Genomic DNA, 13,094 nt, shown 5'->3' on the forward strand with positions numbered 1-13,094 from the left:
ACCATTCTGAGGGTGACGGCTCTGCATCACCCATAGGACGTACAAATACTCTTCTGCAAGCGCGTTTCCTCCCTCTCCCCACCCTAGGATCCAAGACCAGAGAGCCCTTTGCCATAGACACATGAGAAATGCATTACCCAGTCCCAATGTCAGAAGAGAATTTCTGAGAAAGAGAAAACTCAACCCAGCTGTCTCCTCTCTCTCTCTCTCCACAAACACAACAGTTCCCGTCCGGCTCTGGCAGGAGTCAGCCCAGGCTCTCGTTTTGTTAGTTCTTATTGCCCTCACCCACATTTTGTCCGTGGGCAGTTTTCTTGGGAGGGAGGTGGTCAGGCCCTGGCTTCAGCCCCATGCGGATCCTGCCAGAAAAGGAAACCCCTTGGTGGAGAAGGGTCTGTCTCAGAGCCTCTGCCTCCATGTCCCTGCCTCAGCATCCATCCCCATGTCCACCTGGCTTTGTGATGAATGGAGTCCAAGCACCTCCCCATGGCTGCCCCCACGTATGTGGGTGAAAGTCATGCCGTGCTCGGGGGTGAGGTATGGGGAAGGGGCAGGGGGGCCCCAGACCTTGACCCCGCCATGTCCATCTCCTGGGCAACCTCTCGCCTTTCACACTAGACCCGAGGAGGCAGAGGGACAGATTTGGGCTCCCGAGCCAGACTTCAGGATTCCCAGCCGGCATTTCACAAGGTCCAGTCCAGGCCCTGGTGCCCACCCCCAGGGGCCCAGCTGTCCAATCAGGTCAGGGTTTGAGTGGCTTTGGAAAGCTCCAACCAGACAAAGGTGGAAAGACAGCAGAGACAGGTGTGGCGTCAAGAGCAGGCCCGGCTACTCTCCGGAGGGCAGCGGCAGAGGCGCAGGAGGCAGGGAGGCCGAGGGGGTGAGTATTGCTTGTACAGAGCTGGTGACTGTCATGGTCTATAGAGTGTAGAACCAGGCTGTGCGGGAGCCCAGAGGTTGGAGCTTCAGAAAGTCTGAGCTCTCAAACACAGACCCTGGTCTGGAAATGAGCAAAAAAAAAAAAAAAAAATAGAGCCCCTAATAGTCAGCTTCATGCAGCTAATCCCTGAAGGTTGGACAGGATTCTTAGAGCAAGTCAGTCCCAGCCCTCCTCCTTCCTGTCAGCAGCCCCGCCCTCATGGCCCCTCAACAAGCCAGGCCCCTTCAGGATGAGCCCTGAGGGGCACAGGACCACCCTCAGAGCCTGGGAAGGACATGGGTGTTGTCAGGGGCTGCCCACTCTGGCGGACAACACCCCCTCTGAGGCCAACCTCTTGCAGGTTAAGACCATCCAGTCCACACCTCCTGGGGTCCACTGGGATAGCTCCTTTGGCATGTCGGAAGCAAGGAGGCTTAAAGGGAGACGGGAGGTGAACAATGCAAAAGGAGGCACCCGCACTTCCTGCCAAGGTAGCTGGCCTGCAGCCCTGGGAACCAACACCCCCTCGGATCTCACTTTTAGGAAGGGGGAGGTGCCAGCTGGAGGGAGAAAGCGATCTCCAAGCCCTCAGCTCCCCAGCATCTTCTGCTCCCCGGGGCCCTGGCCAGGGCCCTAGGTGAGCTGCTACATGCTGTGGGTGCATTCGGTGGAAGAGCGGCTGGAGAGCTCGGTGGAAAGGAGGGTGTCAGGCTTCCCAGAGGGGCCTCAGTGTGGCCGGCTGCAGTGGACGCTACATTCCTCAAAAAAGAGCAGCAGTGCTGGGAGAGGCAGCAGTGGAACCAAGGACAAGACGGAAAACTCAGCAGAGACCACCAAGAACAGGCACGGGTGGGAACACGCAGGCTCTGCCCTGAGCCCGGGGCCAGGCGGGAGGAGCCAACGGCCGTGTCCCCCACTTCCACCCCTGGATTCAGCGGGGGGAGTCCTGGCCACACAATTCTCCTTTGGGTTTCTTTACAACGAGACACGGAGAGACATGGGTTTCAGCCCATATAGTCACCAAGACAGACTACACCCAGACAAATGAATAGATCTAACATGGTCACACACAGACACACACACACACAAACACACGTACACGCGCTAGAGTCTCCAAAGACAGCTGGGACAGGCCCAGGAGCCAACAGGCATGCAGCAGGGCAAGGGAGCCAGAAAGACGTGGAGACTATGTACAGGGGGAGGTGGGAGGCGGCCATGCCCCTTCTCACATCGCACCCGGCCTCTCCCTGAGGTCCTTAGGAGCACGAGGGGCTGGTGGCGCTCTCCAGGGAGGACTGGGACAGGCGCCTGGTGAGGGAGCCGAGCGTAGAGTCTGCCACGGAGGACGTAGGAAAGAGTTTGTACCAGCCGGTGACTGCGGCGCTCAGGTCCAGCTCGTCCAGCATGATCTGGGCCATGCCCATGAAGCACTTGTGATCCATGCGGCCGTAGTCTCCCCAGACGATCACCTGCCAGTGAGGGGAAGAGAGAGCAGCTGAGCCAGCTCTCCAACTCCAGGGCTGGGCGGTGGCCGAGGAACCGTGTAGAGACTGCCAGGGCACACGGGACTGCGAGACGCAGAACTCAGACTGACTTCAGGCAACAACTTATTAAGCACTTGCGGTGTGCCATGCTTATTAAGCATTTATGGTATGCATTATGGTGTACAGACTTTACATATATTCTCTCCATTGTTACAACCATCTAGGTAGAGGTGCTATACGGATCATTTCCACAAAAAGGAAATGTAGCTCAGAGCGAACAACTAACCCAAAGATACACAGCAGTTGGTGGCACAGCTGGGATTAGAAGCTGGCCCTGACTTCCAGAGCCTCCTAGCATCCAGGATGACAGGCTTCCAGAGCTGCAAGCAGGCTGAGAGTCCAGGACCCGGGCCACAGCTATCGCTCTGCTGCTGGATCATGATGATAAACATTACCACCTGGTGGAAGAAGGTGGTCAAACTCTGCTTCTAGGGGACTTCCCTGGTGGTCCGGTGGTTAAGAATCTGCTTTCTACTGAAGGAAGTGCAGGTTAGATCCCGGATTGGGGAGTTAAGATACCACATGTCTCTTGGCCAAAAAAAACCAAAACATAAGACAGAAGCAATATTGTAACAAATTCAATAAAGACTTTAAAAATGGTCCACATCAAAACAAAAAAATCTTAAAAAAATAAAACCTGCTTCTACCTACCAGCTGTGCAACCTGGGGGCAATCAAGTTATCCCCCCAAACCTTGGTTTCCTTATCAATCAACAGGAGGCAATAACACCTCATTAGGTTGTAACAAAAAATGGGTAAAGGGTATTAAAGTGCTGGCACAGGATAAACCGTAAGTAAATTTTAAATGACAGTCTGTAGTCTTTGAGAGTTGCCCCGCTCCCTGGCCTCGTGATGCTCACCTGCAGCACCTTGCCCTGCGGTCCCTCGTCAAAGAGCAGAGCCTGCTGGTACAGGGGGTCACAGGTCTTCTTGGCCACCTTTGTCTTCTTCTTGGCCAAGCAGGCCCCGTTCTCAAGTAGGTAAACTTTGATATAGGTGGCTGAGGGACGGAAGAGAGCATGATGGGGAGGGGTCCCGGGGAAACTGCTGTGGCCTGCCCCTTCCCCTAACTTCCACATGATCCTGGAGGGGAGCAGGGTAAGCAGGAGGAGCTGACCAGTGGACAGCAGGTGGACAAGATGGACTCGAATACCAACTCCTCCGTCCTCCCCTCCCATTCCTGCCCCCCACTGGCCTTCCAGGCAATCCATGACTCCACTGTTGAAAATACTGATTAGGTCAGTGGGGAGCCAGGACTTGCTAGACCCAGAGTTCAGCTGTGAATCCCTCCCTGGCAGGACCCCATTTCCAAGATCCCTCATCTCAGCTGCTCTGCCTCACCTGGGAGGGATTTGGAGCCAGGTTTGGGGGTCAGACCCCGAGCCTCAATCACTTCCACCTCCAGCTGGCCACTCCGGTCCATGATGGCAATGTGCACATCCCCTGCAAGGGAGAAGGAGGACCGTCAAGGCAGAGTCAGACCAAGGGGCAGGCTGGCCCACAGCATGCAGTCTGCAGAGGATGCTCCAGCACGGAAAGGGCACAAGAAGGACAAAAACTGCATGCGCTGGAGCTGCTCTCCAGAGGCCAATTTAAAGCAGTTGAGAAATGTTTTGATAGGGCCCTTGGGGTGGGGTGGGGGCGTGACCCTCCACGGCCCTGCTTAGGGAATCACAAAGGTAAGCTGGGATGGGAGAAGGGAGGGGGCTCTGTTTCACTGAGAGGAATAGCAAGTTTGGGGACAGATTTCTGTATCAGGAAGACAGGGGAGGCTGTGTGCTCAATAGATGTCTTCACCATCTACACAGTGGCCATCAGCTACTCCCCTAAATAAACGTCAAGCAGATACTTAAAGAATATCAGTTTGGAGAGCTGACAAGATACAAGACTGCCCAGGCCATGAGGCACGCCCCGGAAACAAGGGCCTGTTCCCACCCTTGACAAAGGATGGGAGGAAAGCAGGAGATGTCCCAGGAGTACAGAGTTGTTGTTGTTTAGTCGCTCAGTCATGTCCAACTCTTTGCAACCCCATGGACTATAGCACATCAGGCTTCCCTGAGCTTCCCCATCTCCTGGAGCTTGCTCAAACTCGTGTTCATTGAGTCAGTGATACCATCCAACCATCTCATTCTCTGTCATCCCCTTTTCCTGCCTTCAATCTTTCCCAGCATTAGGGTCTTTTCTAATGAGTTGGCTCTTGGCATCAGGTGGCCAAAGTACTAGAGCTTCAGCTTCAGCATCAGTCCTTCCAATGAATATTGAGGATTGATTTCCTTTAGGATTGACTGATTTGATCTCCTTGCAGTCCAAGGGACTCTCAAGAGTCTTTTCCAACACCACAGCTCAAAAGCATCAGTTCTTCAGTGTTCAGCCTTCTTTATGGTCCAACTCTCACATCCATACATGACTACCGGAAAAACCATGGCTTTGACTAGATGGACTTTTGTTTGCAAAGTAATGTCTCTGCTTTTTAATACACAGTCTAGATTTGTCATAGCTTTTCTTCCAAGGAGCAAGAGTCTTTTAATTTTATGGCTGTGGTTACCATCTGCAGTGATTTTGGAGCCCAAGAAAATAAAGTCTGTCACTGTTTCCATTGTTTCCCCGGGTCATTAAGATCTTTTTTGTATAGTTCTGTATATTCTTGCCACCTCTTCTTAATATCTTCTGCTTCTGTTAGGTCCATACCATTTCTGTCCTTTATTGTGCCCATCTTTGCTAGTCACTTGGGACGTCCTTCAGAGGAGTACAGAGGGAATTCTCCGGCAGTCCAGTGGTTAAGACTCTGCTTCCACTGCAGAGGCATGGGTTTGACTCCTGGTCAGGGAATTAAAATCCTGCATGCTGCGTGGCCAAAAAAGGGGGTTCAGAATCATAAGCCTGATGCAGAAAATTTCAAATGGGCCAGACTTTGGGCTCAGCCACCCATTTCAGAGTCTCTGAGCCATTACGCCACTGCGCATTTGCACACTTTGGAAGATGGGGACTTAGGACTTTCAGGATACATCCTGCAATTCATCCCTCTCCCTCTAGCTATTCCTGACCTCCCCGTGCGGAATGGGGAGGGGGAGGTCTCAGGAATTAATTAATCTTAACTCTCACTGTTCGGAGAAGGCAATGGCACCCCACTGCAGTACTCTTGCCTGGAAAATCCCATGGACGGAGGAGCCTGGTGGGCTGCGGTACATGGGGTCGCTAAGAGTCGGACACGACTGAGCGACTTCACTTTCACTTTTCACTTTCATGCATTGGAGAAGGAAATGGCAACCCACTCCAGTGTTCTTGCCTGGAGAATCCCAGGGACGGGGAAGCCTGGTGGGCTGCCATCTATGGGGTCGCGCAGAGTCGGACACGACTCCAGCGACTTAGCAGCAGCAGCAACTCTCAACGTAATATCCCCAACAAGGAGAGCCAATGCAAACCTGTCCTTCCCAACTTAGGACACCAGGGGGCGCCATACACGAGTGTTCCAGGCTGAGATGGCGCATAAGCCTTGTGCAAGTGGCTGGTTTTTCTCACCGCCACCCAGCCCTTGGCTGGGCCTAGAGCTGGAAAAATCAGACTCTCCAGGCCCTTAAAAGCCTGAAAGCAAGGATTGGGAATTAGCCAAATCCCACCCAAGAGCCAGATGGGAACTGCCACTTACCCTCTGAGAGTCCCTATGGACCCCTCTTCCAGTAGACAAAGGCTCCTGTGTGAGCCGTTTCCAGGAAGACAGGGCAGTGCAGTGGGAGGAGTCCTGGCCTGGAATGGAATGTCAGCTCCACTGCATGGTCACAGCAGGGCACTGTCTGCACTCAACTTTCTCATTTGCTGTGAGGTCGAAGGTTAGAAACTGTCTATGCGAGGGCTGAGTGCAGACGTCTGGGTCAGACACTGCTCAGGTCAGACTGATGGGGAGGGAGGGGTGGAGGCGAGCGGGCATCTCTAGGGAAGCTAGCCTGGGAGCTGCTGCTTGAAGCCAACACAGCCAGAATCTGAGGGAGAGAGAGGGGGAAGGAGCCAGAACTGCAGCTAAGAGGACCAAGAATAGACCATAGGGAGTACTTGCTAGCTACTGCGAGGAGGGATGAGAAAATTACCAAAAGGCTTCTAGGTGCCAGGCACTGTTAGAAGTAGCAAGTCAAATAAGACACGGTTCCTAAGGCGTAAATGAACTATTTCATGCAAGGCATCAAACAGGGACTCAAAAAATAGTCTTCAGATTGCAGAACTAAGGCAGGCATTATTATTCCCATCTTACAGATGAGCAAACTGAGGCTCACAGAAGGGATGTGACTTGCCCAAGGTCCCACAAAGAATCAGTGACAGAGCAGACTCCGTGGACGTCGATGCCATGATAATCTTTGTTCACCATCTTATGCCTGGCACTAGCACTGCTGGGCGCATGGTAGGTGGTGAGATAGTGGGTGAGAGTGGTGATGTGAGGGCGGGAATGTGCCAGAAAAGCTGCTGCAGTGTGGCCAGCAGAGAAAGGCTGGAACCCCTCTCCTCTCTGCCGTGGGAGGGACTGAGGCTCGCTATGCTGACGCCTCCTCACTGGCATAAGAGCTGGAGTGAGGGCTCCTTTCTGCGGCTTGTACTGCATCATGTGGGGCCCCTGCTGAGCTCACCTGGTCTGCTGCTTGGCTGCCACTGCCCTACTCACCCTGCCTTTAAGAAGACTCACCCAGGACTTCCCTGATGGTCCAATGGTTAAGAATCTGCCTGCCAGTGCAGGGGACGTGGGTTCAATCCCTCCTGCAGGAAGACTCCACTTGCCTCAGGGCAACTAAGCCGACGCGCCACAATGGAAGCCCGAGAGCCTTAGAGCCCGTGCTCCATAACAGGGAAGCCACTGCAAGGAGGTCTGAGCACCCCATCTAGAGAGCTGCCCTCACTGGCTGCAACCAGAGAAAGCTCATGTGTAGCACTGAAGACCCAGCGCAGCCAAGATTACAATAAATAATAAATAAAAGAAGAAGACTCACCCATCGGCGGTGTTGCCAGTGTCTGTCGCCCCACAATCTGGGCTGGTCCCAGCCCATCCAGGAAATCGCTGAACTGGCTTTCGGCCCCAAGCCGGGTGGTGGGGAAGATGAACCTGAAGAAGGGGGCAGAAGGGTATGTGAGGGCATCTGGGTGGCGGGATGCAGTAGCGCTGCCCCTGGGGCACTGGGTACTCCCTCTGTGCCCCAATCTCCCCTGGACATACTGAAAGTATGCCACTGTGACTGGGGAAAACAGAACTGTTCATTTCTGCACATTACAGAAAAAGGCTTTGATGTCACTTGAGCAAAGAGACTAACCATCATGATATTAAATCTTCAAGCGCTAGGATTTCTAAGGTGACCCTGAAAAGGCAGGACTTGCGAGATACTTTGTGTCCTCACCAGGGGTGTTAATGGCAAGAACCAGAGACAAAGGTCAGATATTTCAATGCCTGGAGCAAGTTCCAAAAACAGGTTGAGTTGACTATGACTTTGAAATCCAAGTCAGGAATGTCAGGTGGTGCCCTAAACAGTAACTGAGACCGAAATAACACAATTACAGGGTTGAGATTAATGACAAGTGTTGGGGGGGGGTGGTCCATGGCTGTGGGTTGTGAGAAATAGTTGTGAGAAAAACTGACAGTGATTGAAAGTTGGCCAGATGCCAACAGTGTACTACAAGCTCCAGATGGGTATCATTTCATCTGCACAACCACTGTGGGTGGCAGGAGCTATAATCCAGTTTTACAGATGAGAAAACGGACGCTCCAAGAGGTAAGAGACTTGTCTTGCCTACAAAACAGAGCTGACACTCAATGCATCCAGGGCGATGGTAAGGATTAGGGCAGAGGGAGCAGGAGAAGTTCCAGACAGACAGGAAACGATCAGCGGCAGTTATTGCCGCTGCTGGTGTGACCGTCATAGGAAATGTGCTACTTTTGCATGTCCTCAAGCCTAGATGTTCTGGGTGTGGCCAGCAGAGAAAGGACAGGTGTGGGAGGGCTGGCCCAGAACTGCCCAGGGGCTATAATGGATCACAGGATATTCCCAGATCTCCTAGGACAGCCCATGCTCCTGCCTCGAGAGAGAAAAGGCTGGCCCAGGAGCAACCCCCCGTTGGACCCTTTGGCCTGAGTCCCCTTTGGCCAGAGACAGGCAGGAAGGGGAGACAGGCTGAATACACTTATCAGAAGGGCCTGTGTCTCTCCCTTGCCAGGCTCAGCTTCCGCTCTCTAGGAAGGGGCTTTTAGGCCCATCCATTTTTATTGGCCAGAGTTAGCAGTAGTCTAACATCATGTTTTTTGGATAGTGGGATCTGAAAAATTTAAATGAATAGCTGACAGTCTTGATTCATGCACTTGCCTCAAAAACTCCACAGATCTGTAAAAGACAGGCTGGTTATAAAAGTCATCATCTCAATAGAACCAAAAGTTACTTCGCAGGTTTGCTAAGTTATTTCAACTTCTTAGGTCTCAGACATATCAATGGCCCAGAGGGAGTTTACTGAACATGCCTTGTGAGTACATATATATGATGAAATATTTCTCATCACAATAAGAACACTAGCGCACCTTTTAACTCAGTATTCCCAAGGCTAGACACCCATCCCACACAATATCAAAAGCGGGCATGATGGACCTCCCTGGTGGCGCAGTGGCTAGGAACCCGCCTGCCAACGCAGGGGATGCAGGTTTGATCCCTGGTCCCGGAAGATTCCATATGCTGCAGAGCAACTAAGCCCATGCACCACAAGTACTGAGCCCTGCACGCTCTGGGGTCCGAGAGTCATGACTAACGAGCCTCTGTGCTGCAATTACTGAACCCCATGTGCCTACAGCCTGTGTTCAGAGAAGCAACTGCAGTGAGAAGCCCTTGCACCGCAACCACAGAAAGCCCGCAGGCAGCAACAAAGCCCCAGTGCAGCCAAAAATAAATAATAAAGTGAATAAGTAAATATAGTGTGCACATGTAAAAAAAAGTAGGCATGATCCCGATGTTCATAAGCAGCACTATTCACAATAGCCAAGATGTGGAAACAATCAAAATGTCCATCAACAAATGAATGGATAAAGAAGGTGGGTGTACTATATATCCACAAATATCTATCTATATATATATATAAAATGTATCCCATACAATGGGACACTACTCAGCCATAAAAAAAGAGTGAAACAATGCCATTTGTAGCAACCTGGATGGACCTGGAGACTATCACACTAAGTGAATTAGGTGAGACAGAGAAAGACAGATACCATATATCGTGAGATCTAAAAAATAGCACAAATGAACTTATTTACAAAACAGAAACAGACATAGAAAACAAACATAATGGCTACCAGAGGGGAGGGATGGAGGGATAAACTATGCATATGGGATTAACAGATATACCCTACCATATTAAACTATAAACAGGGCACTACACTCAATATCTTGTAATAAACTATCATGGAAAAGAATCATAAAAATAATATAGACATATACATCATCAAATCACTTTTCTATATACCTGAAACATAATATTGTAAATCAACTATACTTCAGTTTTTTTAAAAAAGAGAAAGGATAACAACAAAGGGAAATATAACTCTTGAGGTCACAGAATTTCAGGAGCTTAGTATCGACAGTGCTGAGATTGTGAACAAAGATTTTAGGGTCGAATGTCCTTAATTCAAAACCTGACTCCACTACCACTTTATAGCTGTGACCTTGGGAAGGTGCCATACCCTCTTCCCGTGCCTCAGTTTCTCCACTTGTAAAATGGAGATACTGGTAGCACCAACATCCCTGAGGGTTGCTGTATTGACTGAGACACTGTTTTTGACTGGTAGATCGCAGAATAAGAGGCCCTGATCTGAAGAGCCAGCAATGCCCTGCATATGGTAAGATAAATCCAAGCAGCTACTCGCATTCACAGAAGCAGGCATAGTAGTGAGACATGATCACAGAATCTCAAATAATGGGGCCATAGAATTCTGAAATTATTGAGCCTTAATGAAGCTGATTCAGAACATCTTAATCATATATCCATCATTTCATAGATTTGAAGAGATCAAGGGAATATCTAACCCAGAGACTTTCAAATTTTTGACTGCAACCCATATGCATATGTAAGAAATATATTTAACATATATATTTATGTTATATATATATGTATATGAGATTATATATATCTCACAGTAAGTCCACCTGTGAGAATGCCATTCATCTGAGCTGTACCAGCTGTTTTGCATTTAAAAGATTTTAGAAGCCCATATCCTTTCTAGCTCTCTCCCCTGGAGTGGAAGGGCACGTAAGCCCTGGGAGGTGGGAGGCATGAAACATACCAGAGGGATGGGCTGCTCTTGGGCCACTGGAGTATTCTGATGGGGAAACGCGGCCAGGAGCAATAGGGAGACTGGGGCCCAGGCAGCCGGTGTCCAGGGGACGGGGACAGAGGGAGGCAGGAGTACAGAGGAACTCAGATATCTGGCCTGCAAACCCAACCATATTTTCCAACCCTGCGCTGGTGACCAGAAGACCCAGGTGGAGGGTGGGGACACGGTGGGGGTGGGCTGAACGCACGTGCCATCGGAGCTATTGCTGTTGGTGCTCCCGTCTGTGGACTCCCGGCTGCCCTGGCGAGGGACCCGACTCCGCATCTCCACGGCAACGCCCGTCTCTGTGCTCCGCCGGATGTTGCTGCGCAGTTTCTTGGTGGCCCCTTCTGTGACCCCCCCGAAGCACAGAGAGGGAAGAAGGTCAGATCGCTGATGAGGTTTCGCTGAGATCACTGCTGAAGTCAACCTCTTGGGAGGGTACAGAATAGGCAGGGCTCTGACTGGAGGCAGTGGCAATCTGAGATGACCTCTAGAGCCAGCCCACAGCCTGACCCCTGATCCTGCTCAGCGCAGTGACGCAAAGTAGATGAGAAGGATGGCTGAAGGCACAATGGAGATGTTGGGGCTATGGGTGGGGAGTCAGCAGAATTCAGCCCTTGTCCCTCAGCCTCATCCTCACCAGGATCCCCTGACCCACACCTTCCCACTCAATCTCAGCCCTTGACCCAAAGGGTTAAGTTTCTTCTTCTGGAAAGTTTGCTTTCTCCAGAATCCTCAGATTTGTTTTTCATTTTCCAAGTACTGTCATGAGCCCTATCACTCCCGGAGATCACAAACCACCTCTGTGAAACCTTCACAGGTCCTATATAAAAAAAAAAAATCCACACAAACTCTGGCCACTCACAAACTAACACCCATTGTCAATGTGGCTCTGAATGTGAAGGGGGTTGTGTGTGGAGAGGCCACTAGAGAAAGAAGTCAGAGAGAGACTGCTAGGTTGACCTGAACTGATTTTGGCTTTGAGGAAGAGGTCTACAGAAGAACCTCAGAAGCTGTGTGTTGAGAGCTTACCCTCAGTGTCTCCGTACCTCCCGTGGGGGGCGGGGGTGGGCTTGACATCTCTAACCCCCCTCTTTTGTCCTGCAAGGAACATGGGACACTTTGCTTCTCTGAGCAGTGTACCATCCTGCCTGGTTTCCATGGCAACCTCCTCAGCATTGCAGTGTGGTCCCTCTAGACACTCTCTCCTCCTGGGGGCAGGGCTGGGGCAGTGTAGGGGCAGAAGACAGTGTGTGGGTTTGCAGGGACTTCCCCTCCTGGAGCTTGTATGCCTGAGGAGCTTGATGGGGAAGGAAGTGGTGCTTACAGTGATGGGGAGAGGCCAGGGTGAGGCAGGGAAGGTGGAGCTGGTCACCCTGGCGATTCGTGGGTTGGGAGAGGGTGTTCAAGACCTCAGCCTGGGAGAAACAGGGACTTTACCCTCCTGCTTGGCCCTACTTATTTTTCAGGAAGTCCCACTGGGAGAGGAAAGGCTGAGAGGGGCAGCAGCACTGGCGAGTGGGGTGGGGGACTGGCAGTGGGATGCTGGTAAGCAGGCATGTCTTCTCTGAAACCTCGCTAGCTTCTGGGATATTGGAATAGCCTCTATCCAGGAATCAGTAAGACCATCAGTATCTGTGTCTCTTACACACACACACATTCACACAGAGTCATATTAGCTCATGCATTTCTTTTACTCAGGCACACACACTGCCAACAATCACATATATTGATACAGTGATCTCACATCCAAGGTCATGTGTTATGTTCATACATCAGTCACATAGTCACAAATGGTCCTACCAAGTCTTTGTCATATGTACACATGACATGGTTTGCCACACGCATGTGACCTTCACACCACAGCACTAGCAGTTGGACCCATCTGCTCGATCATATATATGGATGCAAATCCACAAATGGTGTGTGTCCCATTACACACGGGACTGGGAAATAATTATAGGTGGGGAGACTTGCCCTGTCCCTTGCTCCTAACTGCCACAGCCCCTCTAATCCAGTTAGAAGACAGAAGGGTCTGTGGGGGCCGCACTTTATCCTCCTTCACCTCAAATCCCCCCAACATATACCCTGAGCTGATGTCAGAACCTTACTACTCATGACCCCAAACCCCCCACTTCTAGAGCTTAGGAAAGCTTTGACCCATTTGAAGGTTTATTTTCTTTGAGCTGCCTGACCTACTGTGAGCCCCTGCTTAGGGGAGTCACAGAATCCTGAAATGCCCCTGTCATTTCACAGATGAGGACCCTAAAGTCCAGACCCTACGTCTCTGGGTGGGAAGGAAGGTC

General features: G+C 51.1%; 1 protein-coding gene across 4 annotated transcripts in view; it reads right to left on the reverse strand.

Moving 5' to 3' along the window:
* Positions 1–209: 209 nt before the first annotated feature.
* Positions 210–13,094, reverse strand: part of RIMS3 (regulating synaptic membrane exocytosis 3) — a 38,612-nt gene continuing 25,727 nt past the window's right edge. For 3 of the 4 annotated variants that reach the window (XM_070368223.1, XM_070368221.1, XM_070368222.1), the window contains 5 exons: positions 10,994–11,135; positions 7,433–7,545; positions 3,804–3,905; positions 3,323–3,462; positions 2,176–2,388 (listed from right to left, as the gene is read on the reverse strand). In XM_070368223.1, coding sequence (XP_070224324.1) covers positions 2,176–2,388; positions 3,323–3,462; positions 3,804–3,905; positions 7,433–7,545; positions 10,994–11,135 — 710 coding nt within the window. Of the gene's footprint in view, positions 360–2,175; positions 2,389–3,322; positions 3,463–3,803; positions 3,906–7,432; positions 7,546–10,993; positions 11,136–13,094 lie in introns of those variants that run through there. The other variant, XM_070368224.1, reaches the window with a different exon arrangement.

Source organism: Bos mutus, chromosome 3 (assembly GCF_027580195.1).
Source record: "Bos mutus isolate GX-2022 chromosome 3, NWIPB_WYAK_1.1, whole genome shotgun sequence".
NCBI classification, from domain to species: Eukaryota; Metazoa; Chordata; class Mammalia; order Artiodactyla; family Bovidae; genus Bos; species Bos mutus.